Source organism: Silurus meridionalis, chromosome 12, assembly GCF_014805685.1.
Source record: "Silurus meridionalis isolate SWU-2019-XX chromosome 12, ASM1480568v1, whole genome shotgun sequence".
Taxonomy (NCBI): domain Eukaryota; kingdom Metazoa; phylum Chordata; class Actinopteri; order Siluriformes; family Siluridae; genus Silurus; species Silurus meridionalis.
This window is the reverse complement of record NC_060895.1, coordinates 14,470,355-14,495,194: the sequence shown is the minus strand read 5'-3', so window position 1 is coordinate 14,495,194 and position 24,840 is coordinate 14,470,355. Positions and strand designations below refer to the sequence as shown.

The 24,840-nt window shown below is 35.4% G+C and overlaps 3 protein-coding genes and 1 long non-coding RNA gene across 8 annotated transcripts in view; 1 reads left to right on the top strand and 3 right to left on the bottom strand.

Moving 5' to 3' along the window:
• LOC124394358 overlaps nucleotides 1–24,840 on the top strand; it is a 50,568-nt gene that overhangs the window by 9,602 nt on the left and 16,126 nt on the right. The window contains exons 3-4 of one of the 2 annotated variants that reach the window (XR_006927479.1): nucleotides 22,236–22,395; nucleotides 23,425–23,526. This is a non-coding gene — a long non-coding RNA (uncharacterized LOC124394358). Of the gene's footprint in view, nucleotides 1–22,235; nucleotides 22,396–23,424; nucleotides 23,527–24,840 lie in introns of those variants that run through there. The other variant, XR_006927478.1, reaches the window with a different exon arrangement.
• Nucleotides 97–9,546, bottom strand: gpr171 (G protein-coupled receptor 171). 3 transcript variants are annotated; one of them, XR_006927477.1, is made up of 4 exons: nucleotides 9,497–9,546; nucleotides 6,424–6,824; nucleotides 4,793–6,233; nucleotides 3,406–3,641 (listed from the first exon to the last, which is right to left on the bottom strand). XR_006927477.1 is itself a non-coding variant. In XM_046862499.1 (2 exons), exon 2 carries the CDS (start codon nucleotides 3,390–3,392, stop codon nucleotides 2,379–2,381), a length of 1,014 nt encoding a protein of 337 aa, XP_046718455.1. In that variant the 5' UTR covers nucleotides 3,393–3,641; nucleotides 4,793–5,433; the 3' UTR covers nucleotides 97–2,378. The 3 variants fall into 3 exon arrangements, 1 of the variants encoding a protein (XP_046718455.1); XR_006927476.1 differs by lacking the exon at nucleotides 9,497–9,546 and adding an exon at nucleotides 7,492–7,563; XM_046862499.1 differs by lacking the exons at nucleotides 6,424–6,824; nucleotides 9,497–9,546 and having other exon boundaries at nucleotides 97–3,641; nucleotides 4,793–5,433.
• LOC124394353 (P2Y purinoceptor 14-like) lies at nucleotides 12,793–16,387 on the bottom strand. The gene is made up of 2 exons (XM_046862498.1): nucleotides 16,021–16,387; nucleotides 12,793–15,066 (listed from the first exon to the last, which is right to left on the bottom strand). Exon 2 carries the CDS (start codon nucleotides 15,062–15,064, stop codon nucleotides 14,021–14,023), a length of 1,044 nt encoding a protein of 347 aa, XP_046718454.1. The 5' UTR covers nucleotides 15,065–15,066; nucleotides 16,021–16,387; the 3' UTR covers nucleotides 12,793–14,020.
• LOC124394357 (transmembrane 4 L6 family member 5) lies at nucleotides 21,309–24,673 on the bottom strand. Of its 2 annotated transcripts, XM_046862503.1 has the most exons (6): nucleotides 24,613–24,673; nucleotides 23,505–23,690; nucleotides 23,141–23,209; nucleotides 22,749–22,903; nucleotides 22,222–22,408; nucleotides 21,309–21,897 (listed from the first exon to the last, which is right to left on the bottom strand). In XM_046862503.1, exons 2-6 carry the CDS (start codon nucleotides 23,670–23,672, stop codon nucleotides 21,883–21,885), a joined length of 594 nt encoding a protein of 197 aa, XP_046718459.1. In that variant the 5' UTR covers nucleotides 23,673–23,690; nucleotides 24,613–24,673; the 3' UTR covers nucleotides 21,309–21,882. The 2 variants fall into 2 exon arrangements, with proteins under 2 accessions (XP_046718459.1, XP_046718458.1); XM_046862502.1 differs by lacking the exon at nucleotides 24,613–24,673 and having other exon boundaries at nucleotides 23,505–23,755.

The window sequence follows — 24,840 nt, the reverse complement described above, 5'->3', positions numbered from 1 at the left end:
TGAATAAGAATCATATTCAAATTATCAGCATATTGGACAAAAAAATAAATTATGTGGATTTATTTATAAGTGGTTGTAGCAAAATAAAATATTTTTTTTCTTTTATAAATCAAAACATTGGATATAATGGATACACTTATGTACTTCTGGCAGTTTCTGACATAACCAATATGTGTAAATGAACATTATTTATCTAGGGTTGGAAATGTCTTGGATGATCCAATATGATATTTTTTGTCAAACTATTCACTCTATTAGAATTTATGAATAAGAATGACAGAATTCAGTTAAAGCCATCATTGGAAGGGGTAGTTGTAGGAGATGAAAGACCTGTTTTCAAAAGCATTTGATCTTCAGCTTGTACCAAATATTACAAATATTTTCATGTAATATTTCAGTATTTATGTAAATAAATTACAAAGTGTAAAAAAAATGTGTTAAATAAAAATTTAGATTGCTAGTTTAAATTAACCTGAAAGGGTGATATGACTGGTGGTCTTTTGGGAGTTTATACCAGCTAATTTATTGTCTTTGCTGAGTCTGGTATTTGTAGGTAATTTAGAGCTAAGAAGTGGTCATGAAATTGTCATGAATGAAATAAATCAATATTTCCAAGACATAAAACCACATCAACAATTTCATTCAGGTTCGTTTTTGCATATTTCACTGACATTCACTGAAAGTGAATAACTGTAAACAGGAAGTGTCTGCTCATGATCATATCAGACTACAAAGCTAATGATTCATAATTTACATTTTTTACATGCAAAATAGTCATAAAGGACTGGTAAAGGCAGTTAAATAAGATATAAACAATATTTGTCTATGCTGTCAGTTCTATAAAATGTTTAAAATAAATGCAGTATTTTTGTGCTGATCAGCAACTTGCTTACTTTATTCAAGTGTTAGTAAAAGCACAATACCTTTATTAATTACAAGAAGATAATAATAATAATTTAATTAGAGATGAAAAAGGTGCTCTCCCAAATGTCTCAGTTCATGTTTAAGACAAACCTTGCAGCCTTGTTAGAATGCTTTTATTGGTCCAAACACAGTACTAATTTCTGATGGTTGTAATTGATTACAATTATAAAAAAATAATTAATATATTTCATAAGCTGTGTTTATAACATTTGTTTACTATAACTGTATACAAATTATCTACCATCTTTGTAAATATAAATTACATAAAATGGGAAAATCCATCTTATAGCTAAAGGAACTCTGTGACCTTTTTGACCAGGTAAAAATGTCTAGCCAAGGATTGATGAGAAATAACCAGTAGGAGTTAACATTTGTTAACCAACTAAGGCATGAGTCAGGGCATGATTCAAACACTGACTGTTTTTAGGGTTTCCCACCTATCTTTTCTTGGGTACTTTTTACTGGAAAATTTTAGATGATTAAATATATAAAGAAAAAAGAAAAGATCAGAATAGGGTAAATATTTAACATTTATCAAATCAAGTGCAGTTTTTTAAATGTTCAAATCGAATTAAATAAATGTAAAAGTGAAAAGGTGATAGGTGTCAGTAAAACCAGTGTGTAAAAACAGTGAGTCATATCAGGGATTTCCATGTGTGATCTATTCATTGCTCATATTCAGTAAAAAAATCTGGTGAATTTTTGTAGTTAAAAACAAACGAAAAAAACATCATAGTGACCATCTAAACAGTCAACATTTACTTAGTATAACAGTATAGTTTAGTAAGGAGGTGAATAACAGTGAATAGTAATGGTAAATCCTGGCAGTTATGTTACAGTTATGTAAAAGCATCCAGTTTTTGACAGAGGTTATTCCAAATACAAATAATCAACAACAACAAAAATATTTTGATGGTTTGCCTGCAACTTGGTTAAATTCCAGCAGTTTGCCAGGAATGTTCGACCTGACATGAAATTTTTAAATATAAATGTATAAATACAGTAAAATAATGACTACAATATTGAAACCTCAGAATTATTTGATTCTACTTAATATGAATAACTAATTTAATTTGTGCAAATTAAAATACAAATCCTTTATGTTTTGATATATTAACACAAATGTTAATATTTAGCTTTAGTGAATAGAATGTGTTCATAGTGCAAAGCTATGCAGATTATTCTCAGTTTCTAATAAAAAAAAGGTTTTTGTTCTTAAGTACTGTGCAGGCAGCTAAGATTTAAAATGTTTTAATATTATGTTTATAATGTACATACTGAGTTATTTACCTGGTAGAGAGTTGTGATTGATTTAGGAGAACACAATATATCCCTTGTTGGTTTGATATCAGGCATCTCTATAATGAAGGTGTGGTTTTATAGACCCTGACACCCTGAGTGCATAGCACAATGTTAATAGTTCACTTTTTTCACTCTTTTTTTTTGTCAAACATCTATTCTACATGCTTAAAAACTGGCTGCAGTTGTAGCTTTTGATCTGGGTCAGATTCTGGGTTTATGTCCCGTTTTCTCCTTTTATTAAAAACCTGTGTGATCTGATATCTGAACGAGGGGCAGATAAAAAAGTAGAGCACTGGGTCAAAGCACAGGTTTAGGATGGCCATAAGCAAAGTGGATTCTTTGGCTAGAAATAGGTGCTTCCTAAGACCACAGTCAGTAATGATCTCATTTTGTGTAAATGTATATGGCATACGTACAGCATGATACGGTACAAAGCACACAACATAAGCCACTGTCACCATAGCAATATTGACAGTGGCTTGGTGAGCACTGGCATGCTCTTCGGGATCTCCTCCACGTTTGCCCCAAAACTGTTTCAACACCAGGCCGTTGGACATAAGCACAGCTACAGAGGCATTTAGGAAAATTGCCATGCCCAGAAAAACAGAGAGTGTGTGCCAATGCTTGCCAACATCCTGCTTTAAATCTTTACATGTAATTAAAGTGCTGTTAGAGATTTTGTCCTTGATTGGGATTGCCATGTTTGGGACATTGATGAAGAGCACCAGAAGCCAGACCACAGCTGACATCACCAGGGCAAAGCCCACCTCCTGAAGACGGAACAGCTTGGAGCTCTGGGTGATCTGGAAGTAACGTTGTACACTGACAAATGCCAGAAATATGATTGAGGCATACATGTTGATGTAAAGGAGTGGCGAACTGACTTGACAGTGGAAAATTGTTAGTCTCTGAGATTCCACACCAAAGTCTTTAGCTATCTTGAATGGCAGTGCCAATGTCAGCAAGAAATCAGAGGTCAGAAGGTTAATCAGGTAGACATTGATGCACTTCTTGGAGTTTCTACTGTGTATAAAGGCCCAGAGTGCCACCAGGCTGCCGGCCATGCCTATCAGGAAGATAATGATATAGAGTGTGGCAAATGGCAACATCTTGTCATTTACCACACAGCTCTCTCCCTTCATATCGGGACTTGTTGTAGACGTCATTTTTGTAAAGAGCTGTGGTAGAAATATCTTAGAGTGTAACACAGCTTATCCAGTGTGTTGAAAAAACTGAGGTCATTACAATGAAATGTCTTTAAGGTGTTGAATACAATCTTTGTAATTTTTGACAGCTTGTTGGACCCCAACAACACTCCGATGACCAAATCCGATCAAAATTGATCCAGATTTAAGGAAGGAAGTGGTAAAAGACAAGACATGCTAACATGTCTGTTGGTATATCAGGAAGGAAGCCTGCAGAGACAGAGATGTCACACTTTTAGTTTCTATGCAATTATTATTTGTAATATTGTGCTGAGAAGATGAATTCGGGGTGAAATGGGTAAAAAATAAATTAATTAATTAAAAGAATAAAAGAATAAAATATATTCTTGTATTTTTTGCACTTATTTGTTACTTAACTTAATCTAGCAGCTCAGAACTTTACTAAAACACTGTTTTTTTCCTTCTCATCTGTCTGTTGATCATAAATCGATTTTTGTGAAAAACAAATTCAGTTATGGCTATGTCAAATTGATTAAATTAATCAGAGTCAGTTGTTTCATTGCAAATACAATCAACTACAATGGCAAGTGAAAAACATTGTAACCTTTTAATTGCATTTGTAAAGTTTATACTTTATATCAATCTATCTGTGATATAGACAGGAAGAGGGTGTACATGCAAAAAGGAGAAGTAGAACATAAACAAGGTTTACAAAGCTTTTGAATTCTACAGGTTTTTTTAAGAAGTAATAAAAAATATATTTGTTGTAGTAAAACGTATTTAACAGTATTATAAACTTAAAAATACAGTATATTTGAGAACATTGTATAATTTATGAATTTACAAACATTTAATGGTTTATATTTGTAATTTACCTATATGCTTACATTCACAATCCGTCTAAGAAAGACAATAGACACAAAACAACCAGACCAAATCAGGCACAAGAACATTAGCAAACACAAAACTGCTTATTTTGATGAAAAAGACTTTAAATATAAAACAATTTGGTTCCTAATACTGTAGAAAATATATTCACTGTTGTACTGTAATGTGACTTTCCAGTTCCACTATTACTTTAACAGTAATGTCAAAATATTATAAAGCACTTTATATATAATTGCTGTATATTTTCTAATACATTTCCTTGCAATTTGACATTTTTTCATTTTATTCTCAAGATAAACACATGCATTTTGGATTCTGTTAATTTAAAACACACTTATTTTCCAAATGTCCCTTTATCACAACTATCATGTATTCATAGATAATAAAGTCAAATGTAAAAGACATTGTTGGAAAATGATTTGTATAGTGATTTGTATAAACCTTACCTAAAAAATAGAAAGACATCAAGTAGGAAAACACACATTTATTCACAGAGTGCAAAAGAGACTCACCACATGTTCATCCGCTCTTCACACAGCATACTGGATCTACTAACAACCACTTCCTTTATAATTTCACCCGTAATTCTACTGCCTACCATAGCGTGATCTCATTTCTTTGAATTGAACAACGCTTACTATTTTACGACGCAAAAGGGGGCGTTAGTCAAACTGTGAGATGCAATGACGTCTCGGAAACCCAAACTTTCCAATGCTGTGTAGAAAAACCGCAACGGTACCTGTCACAAAGTCTAGGCACACAAACATATTGTATAGTCCTAATGCCACAGGGCATCCTGAACAAATCAAATAGGTTTGTCACTCTCTTCTTCGTGTAGGGAGATTAAAGACAGTCTGTTTAGTGGAAGCAGACACTACGTAGAAGATTTATGAAATTGAGGAAGTTGTGTCAAAGCCACCTGGGGAAAGCACCGCAATCACTGGCCTGCTTCCTCTGTGACTCTGAATGTTACGTTAACAGAATAAATTTATTTGCCAGCAAAGTGACTCAATAAGTAGATTATGAGTTAAAGTTCTATAAAGGGAATGCTAGAAGCAATGAATAATATTACAATATATAAACAGTCTTTCTTGTTCAATCTGCATCAATCTGTAAAAAATAAAGTATATTATATATTTTATATATTATAAAAATATTGGTAACGCTTTTTTTGGTAATTTATCCATGTATTTACTGCTGAATACATTTGGTTTTTTTATTTATGACATTAGAGTTTGTGGTTCTGTCTGACACACATTGATATCATGTAGTCGAGTGGCACTTTCAAAGTGGGAATCCCTTGTATCTGTGTTGCTTTGTTTTCTTGTTCCTTTTGAGTCTTTCTTCAAGCTTAGACGAGACACTTTTCTGATGTTTATTTGTTCCCGGAATCCCTTGCAAAAGACAAAATATATCAGTGGATCCATGCAAGCATTTAGCAAAGAAAGCAGAACTGTGACCTCCTTCATTATATAAAATGACTTTGCTGTAGTGCCACATCCCTGTAACAGGGGCTTTAGGAAGGCATAAGGGAGCCTCACTAGGTGATATGGAACAAAGCACACACTGAATACCACCACAAGCACTAGCATGTTGCGCTTAGACTTGCTTAGTTTATGGTGACATTTCTGGGTCTGTACGGGGGGATGGGCATGTCGAAGCCTCTGCACTGTGCCCCAATAGAACAAGATCAAGGACACCAGTACAAAGACGAAGATAACTGCAGAAATGCAGTGGATGATCTTGTAGACAGTGCTGACCTGATGGCTGTGTAAGGACTCACAGCCGAAGGAAGTGGGATTTGGACTAGCCTGCCAAGATGTTCCCAGAAACATGACAGTGTAAATGAAAGCCAATGTACATAAGGAAATCCATGTCATAATGGAGATACAGCGTGCAGCACGGGCTGTCTGCAGTGCATGAGTCTCTAATGGACGAGCAATCTTTAGATATCTAAAGAAAGAAAGATACTGGTTACATTAGTGGTGCTGGGGTTAGAATCATTATTTTCGCTAAAGCAAAATTTCAGTAATTAGGGTGCTATTGACCTACATGTGGTTTAAATGAGCACAATGTATTATCTATAGTACGTGTCATCTGAAACTACAAAGACATTTGCAAAACTCATTTCCTGTTTACGTACCTATTTGCAGCAATGTATTCCATGAAGAGAATGCTGGCATACATGTTGAGATAGAATCCCGCAGCACCAAAATTGCAGTAAATATGTCGCACTGCCATTGATTTGCTGGCATAGTTGGCGATGCGCAGAGGGAGACTAAGGCAGAGGAAAAAGTCAGCTGCAGCCAGGTTTTTTAGGTAGACAGTGACACTGGACTGAAACCGTAGCGTGGTGCAGAAATATACCCGCATGGTAATGGCATTTAGTGCCAAACTAATGAGGCAGACTAATGAATAGGAAAAAATGAAAAGGGGTGTCCTGGAACATCTGATAGGCCACAAGTGTTCAGTGTTGAATTTTCTGTGTTTTCAGTGCCGTTCAAAGCAGTTTCCAGACTCATGGGTGTCATTGTAATTTTAGGGCTGCAAAAGGAGATGGATAATTTATTATTCTTTTTTATAAATAAATTATATTTAAAAAACCAAAATGCACTCTAAAAGAATTGTAAGAACACTGTGCACTCTGACGTCAGTTTCTCAAGTTGCATTGTCTGATATAAGGCTTTTGGAACATGTCTCTAACATCTACTTACATCAACTTACTTATAAAGAACATATTCACTTTTAATCACCACATTTTCTGTGTAAAGCTGCTTTGAGACAATGTTCATTGTTAAAAGCGCTATACAAATAACAATTAATTGAATTGAATCTGGTAGAAGCATCAATATTAACCTTGAAAATTACCCAAGGTTTTATTTTCTGTGGATTTAAAATTAAGGCATATTGTGTGTTTCTGTGCAAATCCTACTGAAAGGAAATCGTGAAAGTATAAATGGTTCCTAACGAAAAAACTAAACAAAAAATATCTGCAACCAAATCAGTTTCTTCGTATTGTGCAGTTTGCTACACATGCAGTTTCCGAGCTCTGACGAGTGCTCATGCTCATGCTCATGCTGTCTGACTATCTTATCAAAGTACATGCAAATGCCTTAATTATTGTATGACGTCACCATTGCCATCAAATAAAAATCTGATTGGTTAAAAAACAGCTTCAAGCAACATGTACTAATATGCTACAGGCACTCACACTGCTGATTCGGAAGGCTTCACAGCAGATTTCTTTGACCCTGGCAATAGGTGATGTTGTATCTGAAATATAATTGAATCGAAGCTTAAGCCTATACTTAAACAACAGGATGCAGTGCAAGCTAGAGAAACGCTATGAAATAAAGAAAATAGACTATTGGAAATAATTTAATACATATTATGGAAGAAATGTTTTAAAACAAGTCAGCGATTCTGATCAGTCAGTGTTTAGACAAGCAGAGAAAGGCTTGCTGTCCCTGACAGCCTGCCACTGTTAAAAAATCAGGTGAAGAATTAAAACGAGGAAAAAGTGTGTGTGTGTATGTCAGTCTGTCTGTCTATGCATCTGGGCATCTAAGCACCTGTGTGTGTGCACATGTCTTTTTGTGTAAGAGAAAGAAAGCAAGAGACAGCAATTTAGACAGGAAGATCGAATTGATATTCGGGCTCATAGGGAAGTGAAATGTTACCCTCTTGGTTTCCTCTTTCTTCTCTTTTTTACTTTCTCATGCTTACATATCTCATGCTTACACTTGTTCTGTGCCAAATGCAACATTTTAATAAAATTAAATTAATACTATAAATCATGTATATCAATAAATTTGTAATTTAATGACCTTTTGCCTCGGACAGATGTCTAAGCATTTACTTAATGCTAAAAGCTTAACATCAAACAGATGAATATTTTAAGCATCATCAAAGTCCACTATTAGGTTCATATTTTCAGATTTGGTGAGAAATGTATTCTTTTTTTAAGAACATAATATTATATGCCAAGAAGTGTTGTATTCTCTAATGGCAAGACTGTGAACGTAAAATGTCGAGCTATCACTGTTCAGCATCTTATAACATTTAACATTTATCTCTTCAAAGAAACAAGTTTAATATTATTCTAATAATATAAGCTTTTTAGATTTTATTTATATTAAATTTTTTATTTACACTATAATTACTGTTTGATATTCTTTCATGTGTGAATCATATACTGTACTGCAGATATCATTTAAGATAATTCATTTCCAAAGAAATTTTGCAGGGTTCCAGGATTGTATTTGCATGTTTTAAGTAAATGAATGAATAAATAAATTAATTAAATACTCATTACCATATGTGAGACTAGAATCATCAAGTCAAACTCTTTATTCTTATTATTTATTTTCTGTGTAGTACTTTGCTTAACTTTACATACATTTTATTTAAGTACAAGTAAAGTTACTGGTCTAAAAATCTACTCCTGGTTAAGGATTCTAGTGTAGTTCAAAAAGTACAGGGGGAAATAAATATTAAACTAGTTGTTTTTGTTCATTCAAGGAACACCTTTACAAATTAAAGTGCAATAACAAAAAAAAAAAAAGAAAAAAAAGTAAAATAATGTAAAATAAAACAAAAAAAATTCCATCCATGACTTGAGTCCAATGTGAGTTATGCACTTTAACGGAAAAAAATCTCATGTTATAATGTCATTTATGATAATGAGGGTGATTGTGAATGCATATTAAGAATTCAAACAGTGAACCCACTAAATATGGCCAGAGGTTTGCTTCATAGGAATTCGATGCCATTTTGCTTTCAGCTGTGTCTGCACTACTGGCATCTGTCTTGTCTGTCTATATTTTCTTCCTTTCTTGTGAGTTTAGCTGGATTGTTCTACACCTATCAATCAATCAGTGCAGTAGTTTGTAGGGCGCGATTTTGTTTTGTTGATTATTATTATTATTTTTTTTACTCAGTATCGGATATAATTTAAAATTGAGTTAAGTACAATACATAAAACAAAACATACTTAAGTAAAAGTAAAATGACAGACTTTAAAAACTACTTTAATCAATAGAAGTACACAAAAAACTGATTACAGAAAAGTGAGTAAATGTAATTAGTTACTTTTCACCTCTGTCTGTGTGCATTTAATATTTTGCAAAACCATTTATCAACACAACAAAACAGGTTTCTCTGTGGTAAAATGTCATGTTTTAATAATGCAGAGCATAACATATCATTAGACTCACCCCTGCACAGTCATCATCAGTCATGAAATGCACAGCAGGGTTGTTGTAATGTATTTGCTTGTTATTTGCCCCTACTTCCTTTTATTAACTCAAACAAGGAAGGAAAATCGGTTTCAATGCAAAGAAGTGCATTTGTCAGTGAGGCAGATCTGGCACTCTGCTCATTCATCACAACTGATGATAACAGATAAGACTGTATCTCCCTCAAGCCCTACTGCTTTGTATAGTTCCCAGTGAAGCTTTATTTTTAGATGTATTGACAAATTGTTTATTATTAAACATCTGTGTACATATGTATGCTAATTAGAAACCACAATATTCCATCTCTGCATAGCAATGTAATTGTAAAGTAGTCTTTTGTGTGTGTGTGTGTGTGTGTGTGTGTGTGTGTGTGTGTGTGTGTGTGTGTGTGTGTGTTTGTGCGTGTGTGTTACCATATCTAGATTACATGATCCTGATCCGATTCACAATATGATCCTGATCGTGGAATATACCCCTGACCTAATACAACTAATCTGCTCAGCTAATTAATCTTTACTTAAAGCAGATGTGTTCAAGGAAGAAAACCCTGGCATCCACCAAGGACCAAGAATGCATATTGATTTAGCTATATTACAGGACAACTGTGACCATGAGGTGAGCTGTCTGGTTATTATGTGCTTGTCTGTTGCCCCCTTGTGGAACTTGCTGAAATATTCAAGTCAAATCAAGTCAAGAAGCTTTTAATTTCATTTCAACCATATATAGCTGACGCAGTACACAGCGAAATGAGACAGCATTCCTCCAGAACCCTTTTATTACATTTAACAACGTAAAGCTACATAACAGAAAACACAGAGCTAAGGACTAGTAAGTGTCCTCGCCACATAAAGTACATTGTTTGAAACCTGGTGCAAACAGTGCAGACAGACAGTGCGAAGACAACACAAGACAGTGTGAGAAACACAAGACAGTGTAGGACAAATACACAAAACACAAAATAGCGGCACAAGTAAACCTGCTGTATATTATACAGTGCAGAGAGAACTGTGTCTCAGTGTGCGGAGAGAACTGAGTACAGGAGTGTACCTTAAAATTAAACAAAAATGTAAACAAAATGGTTTGTGCAATACAGCAATAGCAGCAGTCAAAAAGATGTGCAAAAACAGCATGGAAACAGCATGTGAAACAGTTTGTAATAATGAGGTGATATGTATGGGTGGTACTGAAGACATGGATGTGTGAAATAAGTACGAGTGTGTGTTGAGACCGGGTTGTACAGATCAGTCACCCAGTTGTGTGTGTGTGTGTGTGTGTGTCCGTCCGGATGTGGCGGCCCGAATGCTTTGGAAGCGCTTTCCTGATGGCAGGAGGGTTGTGTCCCCTTCAATTTTTTGAAGGGGACACAAATAATACAGTCAAATTGTCCTTTTTCTCTCTGTCATTTTATCTAGTCTATGACACTGCAAGGCAAGTTTATTTACACTGTAGCACATTTAATACACAATGGTAATTCAAAGTGCTTTACATAAAGAAATTAAAACTATCATAAAAAATAACCACAACAATAAAAAACAAGGAATTAAAAAAAGGTTTAAAATTTTATTTAAAATTAATTAAGACACTTAAGAACAGAATAGAAATTGATTATACAAACATATACAGTGGGGTCAGTTCAGATGTAGCACAGTGCTCATTTAGTAAATGCACAGATAAACAATATGCTAATTGTGTGTTAATGTTAAATTAACATTATGCCAAGTCGTCCCAAATAAAACACCGCATGGGAAACGGCTTTGGTGTGTTAGTGTCAGTGCACTATGCTACAAGCTATTGTAAACAAGCTAACATTCACTAGATAAGTCATATTTTAATCGCTAATATAGCAAATTCATGGAAAATTACATCGGTAATCAGCATTTTTGCTGCAACTAATTTATGAATGAGTCTGCATCAACTACATTAAAGAGAATCGCTTTATTTAAACTGAATAAATAAATGTTTGTGATAGAGGAGAAAGAGATGATCTTCTCAGCTGTCCTCATTATCCTCTGTAGGGTCTTGCGATCCGAGACGGTGCAGGTCCCAAACCAGACAGTGATGCAGCTGCTCAGGATGCTCTCAATGGTACCTCTGTAGGAAGGTGGTCAGGATGGAAGGAGGGAAATGGGCTTTCTTGGTTATTGAGCTGGCGTTTAGCGACCAGGTGAAGTTCGATGATCAGTGGAGAATGGTCGCTCTGTGTTCTCCTGAAGCCAACAACCATTTCTTTAGTTTTGTCAACGTTCAGAGACAGGTTGTTGGCTCTACACTAGGCTGTTAACTAGTGCACCTCCACTCTGTATGCTGACTCATCTTTCTTGCTGATGAAACCCGTCACGGTTTTGTCATCGGGTAACTTGATGATTTGATTCGAGCTGTGCATTGCTACACAATCATTAGTCAGCAGATTGAACAACAATGGACTGAGCACACAGCCCTGAGGGGCCCCAGTGCTAAGTGTGGTAGTGCTGGAGATGCTGTTTTCGATCCGGACTGACTGAGGTCTCCGAGTCAGGAAGTCTAGGATCCAGTTACAGAGGGAGGTGTTTAGGTCCAGTAGGCTCAGCTTCTCAACCAGGTGCTGAGGGATGATTGTGTTAAATGCTGAGATGAAGTCCAAGAACAGCATTCGTACATATGATTTCTTATTGTCCAAGTGGGTGAGGGCCAGATGAAGGGTTGTGGCGATGGCATCCTCTGTGGGACGGTTTCGACAATACGTGAAATGCATGGGGTCCAGTAAGGGTGAGAGCTGGGTCCTGATGTGCCTCATGATTCCCTGAGCACTCTGCCAGAATGTTGTCTGGTCCAGCAGACTTCCATAGGTTATCTTTGCATTGAGTTTTCATTACTTCAGCTGTGGTTAGACTGAACTGGGAGGAGGGAGGAGGGGTGGTCTTCCTCACCGCCATGTTGTTCTGCACCTCGAACCGGGCATAGAAGTCGTTCAGCGCATCTGGGAGGGAGGTGTCATGGTCATTAGCATGTCTTGACTGTCTCTATCTTTCTTCCTTTCTTGTGAGTTTAGCAGGACTGTTCTACACCCATCAATCAATCAGTGCCGGAGTTTGCGGGGCGCAATATATAATTATATATAATAATTATTTGTATTTATTTATTAATTTATTATTTTTTTTTATTTAGTAACGGATATGATTTAAAACATAGTTAAGTACAATACTTTAAACGAACATAAAAACGTAAAAAGTAAAATGACAGACTTTAAAAATTTAATTTGTAAAGTCTTAAATGTAATCAGTAGAGGTACACAAAAAACTGCTCAATTACAGAAAAGTGAGTAAATGTAATTAGTTACTTTTCACCTCTGTCTGTGTGCATTTAATATTTAGCAAAACCATTTATCTGCAAATACAACACAACAAAACTCTTGGTATTTAAGAGGTTTCTGTGTGGTAAAATGTCATGTTTTAATAATGCAGAGCATAACAGATCATTAGACTCACCCCTGCACATTATCTGTCATCTTCAGTCATGAAATGCACAGCAGGGTTGTTGTAATGTATCTGCTTGTTATTTGCCCCTACTTCCTTTTATGAACACAAACAAGGATGGAAAATCGGTTTCCATGCAAAGAAGTGCATTTGTCTGTGAGACAAATTTGGCACCTTGCTCATTCATCACAACTGATGATAACAAATAATACTGTATCTCCCTCAAGCCCTATTGTTTTGTATAGTATCCACTGAAACTTTATTTTTAGATGTATTGACTAATTGTTTATTAAACATCTGTGTACATATGTATGCTAATTAGAAACCACATTATTGCAGTCTTTAGGTACTTTTATGCAGGCATACCTTTTGTCTCCAGCAGCTAATTATAATGAAGTACAATGCAGACTTATCTGATACATGTTATCATCAAGCTGTCATAAAAGAAAAACTCTGAGAAATTACCATGAACAAAACTCCATACAAAGAGTTACCTGAGTTCAGGTTGAACCCTGTTGTGAGGCTCTGATGCAGTTTACTACCTTTAACAACACTACACAGAAATCCGATTTATTAGTTGCATGGGTAGTGGGTCTGAAGCTTTATAAAGACTGCAGGTGTATCCAAAATATGCAACTTATATTTATTTATGGAATCATTTAAAATATAAATAATGTTTTTACAAATACAAATGTACAACGGATAAACAAGGCCATTCATTACAATTAATTACCACAGTTAGGAGTGAATTTTATATTAACCATAGAAAATCAACTTTTGAGTTACAGAGATGTTTCAGTTGTTATAAGCTCTGCATTATACAGTCTGATAATTATGGTTTATAGACATTGAAGAAGTCTTTTTTTTGAACATTGTGACTAAATGCTTTGGTTTTTGGCTTCTCTTTTTTGGTCACACTGGTTTTACAAAATGATACAAGACCTGGAATACACAACACTGCTCAAGTGCTCCTTTTGTGATTGACCCACTGCAGCCACCTACTGGTGTCCATCAACAATCATCAGTTCCGCTTTGTATTTCCATTTCTGTTTTACAAATTGCTGGTGCTTAGTCTTTTGGTAACTGAGGCGATCCCATTATTAGGTTCTGCGGCAGACAGCTTATGCAGAAGCAACTCTCGAAACGTCCTACACATGAGGAAGTAGACTAAGGGGTCTAGACACACATTAAATGAAGCCATTAACAGTGTGGCCTCTTTGGCCTGGAAGAGATGAAACTGGGTTTGAGTACTAAGACTGGTGTTGAACCTCTGGCTTAGTGTATATGGTATACGGCAGACATGATATGGCACAAAGCAGACAAAAAATACTGCCAGCAAGCTAAAAATGCTTTGGTTAGACTTGCGGCTTGCATTACTGCTGCCCCGCCTTACTCTTCGGTAGGAGCTGTACACTTGCCAGGCTATGGAAGAATAGCAGAAAGACATGAACACAAGTGTCACCCAGAAGATGGCCACAACCGAGTGGACAGAGATGTCATGCCAGCGTCGTCCAAGTTCACTCTTCAAGTCCATACAGGAGCAACCCTCTGCTGCAGGCTTATTGGTCAGCAGTGTGTTGGGGAGCATGCAGAGCAGCATCAGTGCCCAGGACAGAATCATCAAACATCTTGCTACATTTACCTGCTGCAGGAAAGTGTAGGCACGTAAAGAGCAAGTCCCAGGTGAGCACGAGGACGATTGCACTATCTTGACATAGCGCTCCAGGCTGATAAGGCTCATAAATATTATTCCTGTATACATGCCTAAGTAGAAGAGCACAGCTGTGTAGCGACACACCACCAGCCTCAGGTACCATCCACCTAAGCCTAGGTCATTGGCCACACGCCAAGGGAAAGAAAACAACATGAGAAAGTCAGCCACCACCATGTTCTTCAGGTATACCACCATGCCTGAGTTGCTGGGTACTTGGAAGAAGATCCATGCTGCCAACCCATTTAAGATTAGACCAGCAAAGCAGATCAGAGCATAGAGCACTGGGAGTGCGCTACGTGTGAATACAGTGCTGAAGTCTGTGCTGTTTCCACGGGGACTGCCTCCGCAGCTAGGGGGCTCAGAGGTGTTGCTGTAGTTCATACCTGAAAAATACCACAAGCCTGATAACTGACATTTGTCTGAGATTTCCGCTATAGCAACCACAAAAGCAAGAAGTTTCATTTTCTTAATTTCAGAAGAGCATCTTAAAATTAGGTACATTATTCAAGCTGTAAGCACAGTGACCAAGCGCTTTATATTTAGCAACATTGTTTAGAATTTTTTATTTTTTTATTTAGTTTTGTTAATACTAAACTGCCAGAGGTTATGCAGTAATAGGGGAACATATTCTCTTAAAACACTACACTGTAAATTAAAAAAAGGTTTTGTGTTGATAGAAAGGATTATGTTTGCAATCATGGCACTTTTGTTTGTTACAATTTGTTTACATATTATCACATAAACCATATAATGTGGAAATTCTCCTCTAAGTTCCCTTATAAAGGAAGCTGCTGACAGATGAGGAAATATAAACATAAGATCACAGATCATTTGGATAGATTTTAGTTCATGTTTATGTTGTGGGTAAAGGGCTTGGTTTTCTGAAATTGTGTCAGTTTTGTAAGTTCTTTTAGTTATAAATAATAGGGCATGAAACTACACAATTGACCGAATGTTATCAGAGAATGATATCAGAGATTACCGGTGATGCAAAATGTAAGTGGAGATATGCAGTGCATCAAAACATCCAAACTACATTCAAATAAAGTCTCAATAAACATTGTATTGTTTGTTTCTTTGTGTGTAACCAAATATGAAGTAAATAAAGCATAGCTATGTTTTATAAATATGCTTTAGTAACTAGTTAGGAAGTAAATAAGCTTGAATATAGCAATTTAACTAGCAAAATGTATTAAACTAAAAAATTTTCTTTTATAAAGTACCATGTGTTATTTTGTATCATCAATACTTTCTTTCCTATCACAACACAGTTTTCAGTAAGCTCATCAAATAATAATAAAATACAGTTATTGAAAATATCATAAAATGATACTAACCTTTTGAACACCAAACAGGAAAAATGTGATGAGATTAAGATCAATGTAAGTGATACTCTGTTAGAAGGCAGAATGAGGTAGAAGGCAATCGAATGACTAATATATTCTATGTGGGTGGACTGCTTATAAACAACACCACAGAGCATGATAATGCTTCCTCACATGCAGGAATAGTCCTCTGAGTTTGCTGTTTTACTTCTATTTCCTCTTCTGTAGTCCCTGGTGTGAGCTTTTCACTCCAAAAAGAAAACATAAACATGCTCCAGTCTTTTTTCTGGTTGTCTTTCATGGCAGCTGCATGAGGCATCTTTGCTCAGTTTTGAAAAAGTTTCCCCACATGTTCCTGCTCTGTCTCTCTTTATCAGAATTGTTCCCTGCAGAGCTCAGTGGGAATTTGTGGGGGACGTTCATTGGGGGGCAAAAGAAGAATGAAAAGTCGTGGCGCCTCGGTCATTCTGTTTCCTTTCTGTAATACCCCAGCCGATTATAGACCCGTAAAAAATAACCACATTGATTTTATTTTTGGTAATGGAATATATTTTCTTCTAGAATTATCCTCATTTTTCTGAGACGTTGAATTTAATAATACAGCTTATAAAGAACAAAAATAATGACACATTTTATTATTATTAAGTTCTATTATCATTAACTGCTCACTGATAAATGCAAGAAGTTATTCAAATTGCGGTGTCTTTTCACATTACTGATTTTTATAAAATCTTGCTTTTTTTGCTCATTGCTGAAGCTATTAACGTTGAATTGTGTCTTTATCTGCAGTTTCAATTGTATCATAGAGGTTCCTGTAATCATAGAGGTTCAATAATTTTTATCACAAAACAAAGTTAAAACATCTCTGTTACTATGAAAGCGTACGTTTTAGTTGCAGTCTATAACTAATCTAAGATGATGAGGTATTTCCTGCCTGCTTTTTGATGAGCCAAGTGCCTAATAATAATAATAATAGTAATAGTAATAATAATACAGTCACATGGCCATGCTTTCCTGTTGAGTTCCAGGTGACTGATGCAGAAAGCTATAGCTTTTCTAACTAGCAAAAGTAAGACATTTCTATAATTTATTTCCCTTAAAAACATCAAAAGAAGTAAATGGATAAGAGTTTGGGAAGTATCTCTAAATTAATTAGTAATGTTACATATTTTGGATGTGGAAAGGTTGCAACATTTTGTGGGTTGTGATGAGCTTGTGAAAAAGCTGCCAAGTGCTCACTTCCTCAGTTTGCTAATTACTTCAGATCAACAATGCATTTTTAGACAAGGTCTGCAGTAGATATTCTGCTGTAATCAAAGAAAGATCACTGTAGAATTCACAGTGGCACAATTTTAGTGCCTGATCAAGGGATCTCAATTCAACCAGAGCTGAAGTTACTCAAGTTTCGTACTTTATGTTTTCCCTAGGTCTATGTGGCTTTCTCTGTTTTGCACATATTTTTTAATGCTAGATACAGTCCTGTGAAAAAAGTACACAATCTCAAAATTCTGTGGGTTTTATTTATCAGTATATATTTACAATCATATGGTCTTTATCTTAAAAGCACTGTGTCATTATTTCATTTACAAAAATAAAGATAAAATGGAGAAGTGTGAAAAAGAACTTATGATTCAACAACTTGTAGAACAATCTTTAACCAATAGCATGAAGAAATTGTTTCACTATGACTTTATCAGTGCGATTTTGGAACTTTCTATGTTGCTTCAGTTCATTTTCATTCAGTTAAGTTTGCAGGCATTTGTTTTTGCACTGCTCTCTTAAGGTCATGCCACAGCATTGTAACTGGTTTGAGGTCTGAACTTTGACTGGGCCTTGATTCTTTTCAGGGTTTTTTTTAGCTATTCTGTTGTAGATTTGCTGGTGTGCTTGGGAACTTTGCACATGAACCAATTTTGGCCAAGCTTTAGCTGTCAGACAAATGGCCTCACATTACTTTGGTACACAGAGGAGTTTATGATTGACTTAATGAATGCAAGTTGTTAAGCCCAAATCATCACCCCTTCACCCCCATGCTTGACAGTTTGTATGAGGTGTTTGTGCTGATAAAGCTGTGTTTTTGCAAACCGTGCTGCAGTGCATTATGGCCAAGCATCTCCACTTTGGTCTCAGCTGTCCAGAAGTTGTGTGGTTTGTTTAGATGCAACTTTGCAAACAGCTGTGCTGACATGTTTTTTCTTTGAGAGAGAAGAGACAAGAGGCTTTTTTCTTAGCAACCCTTCCAAAAAAGCCATACTTGTTCAGTCTTTTTTAATGTACTGTCATGAACTATTCCATTTCCTGCACTTTTTTATTTAACATGATGACTAATGCCTGTAGACCCTAAGATGTAACTCATCTTAGGCTCATCTTAGAGTCTCACTTTATTTAGCAATATCTCTTAGCATTGCATGGTCTGACCTGTAGGTGAATTCGCTAGAATGTCCACTTCTGGGTAGTTTGGCAGCTGGTTTTCCACTTAATTATTCTTCCTTTCTGTAGAATGATGGACTTTAAAATAAATGTGAATATTGACTCATAACCCTTCCCAGACTGATAGGCAGCAAAATTATTATTTTTTTAAGATTATTGCTAATGCCTTTTCTACTTGGTGCTGTGTTAACACACACCTGAATACTCAAGACTGGCAAAACTGCAAAAACTGTGGCATTGATAGTGGTGGTCACAACTGCTGAATATCATTTAATAGGGGCATTGATTAGCAGAACTTATTTGAGGCTTATCTGAGGTTGTATTTACCTAATTTTAATACCTGATAAGGAGCAGATTATTTTTTATTATGTCCTGATATGTAAAACCATTTCATTTAAAGAGAGTGTAATTTATTTTTCACACAAATATTTACCATACTTAATGTTTATGTTGACAGAAGTGTGTTCATGGCCACCTGGGTTCCTTTTTTATTATCAACCTGATTATCTAAGCCAGACAGGCTAGGGGTTGTTTACAAACAAACACACACACACACACACACACACACACACACACACACACACGCACGCACACACGCACACACACAAAGCATTGAGCTTAGGCAAAAGAGGGAACAAAGAAGAACAAAGAAAGTCACAAATAAAGCTATATATATATATATATATATATATATATATATATATATATATATATATATATATATATATATATAATATAATTTTTTTTTTTTTTTTTTTTTGTGCATGTTGACGGTTTTGGCAATAATATATCTCAGTTCAAAACATATGTAGACATGAGTTCTGTCTGATTTCCCATGACTGTGATGACCCCACACTCTTTCTGTTTCTAAATCTCTTAAGCTTCTCTGTCATTTGCATTCTGTTTGCTAATCACCCAGTGAAGTAAGTGAAGTGAGCAGGTGAGGGTTGAAGGTAAATACTAGGATTCAAAATCACAATTATTCGACTCTGTATTCCAAAGCCCTGACCAGTTCTCACTGCAGCACCCAACTTGAGGGAACTTGTAAAAATGGAAACAAATAAGATATGGTGTCTTTAAGAGCAAATGTCACTTCCTGTCAACATTTTTCTCAGTATTACAGATCATCATAGGCATTCTTATTAATAACAGAAACTTGGCAAAAACAGCACATTTTCATACTGTACTGTTGATATCCATGTTCATTAATGAAATAAAAAATCTATCTAAGTGACCATGATTGTAGCTTGGCTATTGCTTCCAGATGAAATCAATAAAAGTATATTTTATTGTAAAAGTATTTCAGAAGCTGACAATCCTTGGATTTTCATGCAAAACTTCCTCTAGAGGTTGCACAGAACGGTGCTTAAAAAAAAAAAGCCATTCAAAGTTGTTCTGAGCTGATGGAAAGTTAACGTTTATCAACTGCCCACTTATTTTAAATGTGTTGAACAGAAAAGGTTACAGAAAAGGTTCGCCCACACTGGACAACTTAAGGGATTTTTGTTTCAGATTTGAACAATCTGTCATCATCTCATTTCATATGCCACAGTTTGTGTACGTGTGTGTGTACATGTATAAGCGTTACTGAGGTTAAGGGTGGGAATAGTGTGGTTTGGTGTAGCATAGAATTAATTCCTGCAGTTATAATGTCAACAGTAATTTGTGTGTTTTTGTGCGTGCGTATGGTCAGGAAAGAGAGAGAACAGAGAGGAACTGAGAAAATAAATGACAAAGACGTCCTTGGGGAAAACAAACTCAAACAAAGAAGGTTGTACGGAAGACACATCAAACAGACTAAATTTATGAACTGCATCCTGACAATAACGTCCTCAGGGATTCACCTTGTTTAAATAACCAACTTTCAAAAGCAATAGAGTGTCAACAACAGGGCTATGGAATGTGATATGATGACAGAGTGACTTAATCTGGCAAATTTAATGCTATAACTACTGTATGTGCTAGCTGATTAATTGGCTATGCCTGAGAAAATTAAGAAAAAAAAGTTATTTACAGTTAAGTGGTGTAAATAATAGTATTAATACACCACCTAATTATAAATACAGTACATACAGTACATATTACTAATATATTATTATGATGTTTGCGGATGATATTGTGATTTGTGGTGAGAGTAGGGAGCAGGTTGAAAAGAACCTAGAGAGGTGGAGGTACATGCTGTAGAGAAAAGGGATTGAAAGTCAGTAGGAGTAAGACAGAGTACATGTGTGTGAATGGGAGGGAGAGCAGTGGAGTGGTGCGGTTGCAGGGAGAAGAGGTGGTGAAGGTGAAGGAGTTCAGGTACCTGGGGTCAACAGTGCAAAGTAATGGAGAGTATGTTAGAGAAGTGAAGAAAAGAGTGCAGGCAGGGTGGAGTGGGTGGAGAAGAGTGGCAGGAGTGATTTGTGATAGTAGGGTATCTGAAAGGAAAAGTTTATAGGACTGTGTTGAGACCTATGATGTTGTATGGTTTAGAGACAGTGGCACTGAGTAAAAGACAGGAGGTGTAGCTGGAGGTAGCAGAGCTGAAGATGGTTAGAATTTAATTGGGAGTGACGAGGATGGACAGGATTAGAAACGAGTTTATTAGAGGGACATATATATATATATATATATATATATATATATATATATATATATATATATATATATATATATATGACATTGTTGATATAGACAAAAATAAAACAAAATAATTGATTTTATTCTGTAAATGTCTTCCTTTTTATTTCTTATGAAAACAGTTTTATACATAATATACATAAGACATTGGTTCATATTAAATACATATATCAAATACAACTTAGTACCACATCATCTTAATATACTGTTATTATCTTGATGTATGACTGAATTTAAATAAAGTGACAACAAAATGGAAAAGTATTCCATAAATACAGTACTTTACATGAATATATAAATACACATGCCACCATATACTATTTTATCACAATATGCAGTGCACATAGATGCACATAAATAATAATAATAATAATAATAATAATAATAATAATAATAATAATAATAATAATTGATAAATCGTCCTTTTTTTCTATCTCTAAGTTTTATTGACTAAAAACGATGAGGGAGCAGTGACCTCTAGTGTTCTGTAATAGTAAAATTCAGCTTAAGTTATTTACAATTGTTTAGCTTTCTATTCCTTTTATTTCCTTGCAAATTTGCCACTGAATTTTATCTGCACTAAAGTATGGTAACAGTGGTATTGAAAGCAGAATATTCAGTATCAAAGACATAAATAGGAAATGTAAATGATGAACTGTTCTCCAGTGGTGATGTGTACACTTCTGTTGCTCATTGAGAGCAGAGGAAACAGGAATGACCCAGCAAATACTGCATGCATCATAACTGTTTAGGCAATTATTTCATGCGGAAATGAAGATACATACAGTCTGTTTTATGGCTTAAACCAGTCCATTGTGTTCTTTAAGCATGAACAACCTAAAAAAAAAGAAAAGAGTATAAGAGTGGTATAATTGTATAATACTTTGACAATAACCTATTATGTTCTTCATTATTTTCATTTATTTTCATTTTCCAAAATGTACAAGAGGTGTGGTGCTGTTCTGATTACAGTACAGCTAAGTTCTTTAGTGTTAAGACATGGCTGAGAATGTTTGAAATTTGATGACATTATTTATTACTATTTACACTATTTAATACTATAGTATACTATAGTATAGATACAAAATCTGACATTTTTGTGACTCTCATTTTTCTGCACTATACTACTTGCATTAACCAGAATAACAATATTAACTTTACCTTTTTCTTTCCAGGTCCAAATACCAAACCATGTATAGCACTGAGGACCTGCACAACACAGAACAAAGCCTGAAGCACATTCACAGCCATAATTGTGGAGAAGAGAACAATGTTCCACACCACAACATTACGAGGCTCCTCGCAAGCAGAGGCCCATCTCTCTGGCATATACAGGTAACTTGGGTCACTAAAAACAAAGAAATCACACACATGTAAATGTGAGCACTTACATAGTTCACATGCACACAAACAAATGCTTTTCTCACGCAGTTATCATTTATGTCACACTCACATGCTTGGCCAAAATGTGTGTCATAATACTAAAAAGGGAAGTGCTAAAAATGTATAATTCCCCTCATCAAGGTGCATAATGAAGCCTTGCTTCCTGTGGTAAAAATAACCGTATCATTTAAAATACTAAGCATGTTACTGAACTGAACAAGTATAAAAACAATAAGCAGTTGATCAGCTTTTTTGTAACTTTTTGTTTATATACTGAACACTGTAAAGGAGGCATATAGACTTACTTCAGGTTTTTTATTTTCAGGGGTCTCTCCCACTGCAGACCCTCTGTTCCATTGTGCAGACATTGTGGTCCTTTTGTTAGTCCTGTACAGTTAAACTGGAAACAGAGCCCGGCTACAAGCACAGCCACACATGAGTAGATGATCCGACACAGCATCTATGAGAATGAAACTGCCAAGTCAGCAAAATACTTCGAACTGACACATTGAGTGAATCAGGCTTATACAGCGAATAGTGCTAGTCAGTGTTTCCAATAAATACCATGTACACTGACATCATTCAATTAGCACAGAATTTACATGATGGAAAAAGACATCTAAAAAGACATCTAATTAAATGGTTCAATTTAAATCAAATTTTAAATAAAAATAAAACAATTCTACACTCCACTCACATCAGCTCGGAAGTGACAGCATCCATTTTTTGCGTTATTTGATGCAAATCCACGAACAGCTACAAGCACCTGACAAAAATAAACACACACACACACACACACACACACACACACACACACACGCAGTCTGGTTCAAAAGAAGTCTGAGAGATTGCTACCTCATGACAAATAGATCACACCCTTGAACCGCAAGAGACAGACAAACTACCCGATGACAAATGTCTGCTCAGCTTGTCATGTTATAAGTATAAGAATGGACCATATCTTATATTTCCTATTTGCAGCATTATAGCTTCAAACTGTCACAATAACAGTTGAGAATGAACATCATGTTATTTTGAAACCACAATTGTATGATACTTACTACAAATCCTGAAGCCCATATTCCTGTGCACCATGTGGCCTCTGGAGTGACGTGATTTTCAACTAGGTACGTATAAGTAAGTCCAGGGAAAAGCAGGAGCAGATTGGCCGCTGTGCTCACGATTGCCAGAAAAATCATGACCACTGGCAGATATCTTGAGCTGCACATCTTTACAATTTAATGAACCTGAAAGCACATAAAAATATACCATGAACCCCTTCAATGTATTTTAAAATGTATTTTAAAACGCTGTTCATACAAAATAAAGATTTATACAAATGTCCTTAAGTTTACACACATGCATTTACTGCCCATTCATATACAATATGAATAACATATGCAACACATGCATGTTGTAATTGTTGTAATTAGGCAGACCCATTTGAATAAGATTTTAAGCAAATATTAAGTGGTTTGTTGTTAACTTTTTTGTGATATGATGGTGCAGATGCAGTGTGATCAGTCTGAATCGGACCACAAATTGAACTGATCAGCTTATGCCAATTTTATAAAGATAAATATTACACATTGCAGAATGACTTCTTTTACATCTGCATTTGTTAAATTGTCTTTGTAGATAGATAGCCAAAGCAAGGTTAGGAAACAACGGAAATACAAAAATTTTTAACTTAATTTTACTAAAACACATTTTTGTTTTCTTAATGTAGCAAAGTGTATTACGGTGAGAAAATCTTTTTCTCATAATCGGTGTTCCAGAATTCATCCAAAAATATCTTAAGACCACACCTAGCTTGTTATATACATTTCGAGCACAGCTGGAAAACACTTATAGTTTTAAGTTTTTGTTTTACTTCACAACATCCGAAATTATTTTAAAAACACTGTTTTATAATAGATGACCTGCACTAATGCAATACATCGTCTGCATTACAACACCCAAAAACTGTGCACCTGCAGCATGCATAATTGCCAACAAATTAACTTAAAGTTAAAAAAATCTAAAATAAAAGAGGAAATACTGAAATATAAATATTATATTATAATGTAATATAAATATAATAATATATAATAAATAATAATGTCATGCTAAGACCCCACAAGAAGTGACAAAGAGGGATTTAAAAAGCACTGAATAAGAGCACTTTACCTATACCAGAGAAATCGAAGACTAGTAGTCTTGTTGTGGTAAAAGCAAGTGATGTGTTGTGTTAAGCAGGAGTGTTTGAGCAATCCAGAGAGATAGAGGTGTCCTAAATATCCCAGGATGAGGAACCACAAGAAGCACCGTCATATACAGCTGATTTCCTTCTTCCTCTCTTGGTTACAAATGCGCACACACATTTTTGAGGAAATCTCTGAATCCTTGTTATATACA

Excerpts from the sequence above, each read along its gene's own strand:
- gpr171 (XM_046862499.1), bottom strand. The coding sequence starts at position 3,392 with ATGACGTCTACAACAAGTCCCGATATGAAGGGAGAGAGCTGTGTGGTA.
- LOC124394353 (XM_046862498.1), bottom strand. The coding sequence starts at position 15,064 with ATGAACTACAGCAACACCTCTGAGCCCCCTAGCTGCGGAGGCAGTCCC.
- LOC124394357 (XM_046862503.1), bottom strand. The coding sequence starts at position 23,672 with ATGTGCAGCTCAAGATATCTGCCAGTGGTCATGATTTTTCTGGCAATC. Across the intron at positions 23,210-23,504 it reads TATGGGCTTCAGGATTTGTA|GTGCTTGTAGCTGTTCGTGG; the intron begins GTAAGTATCATA and ends TATTTTTGTCAG. Across the intron at positions 22,904-23,140 it reads GCTGTCACTTCCGAGCTGAT|ATGCTGTGTCGGATCATCTA; the intron begins GTGAGTGGAGTG and ends TCATTCTCATAG.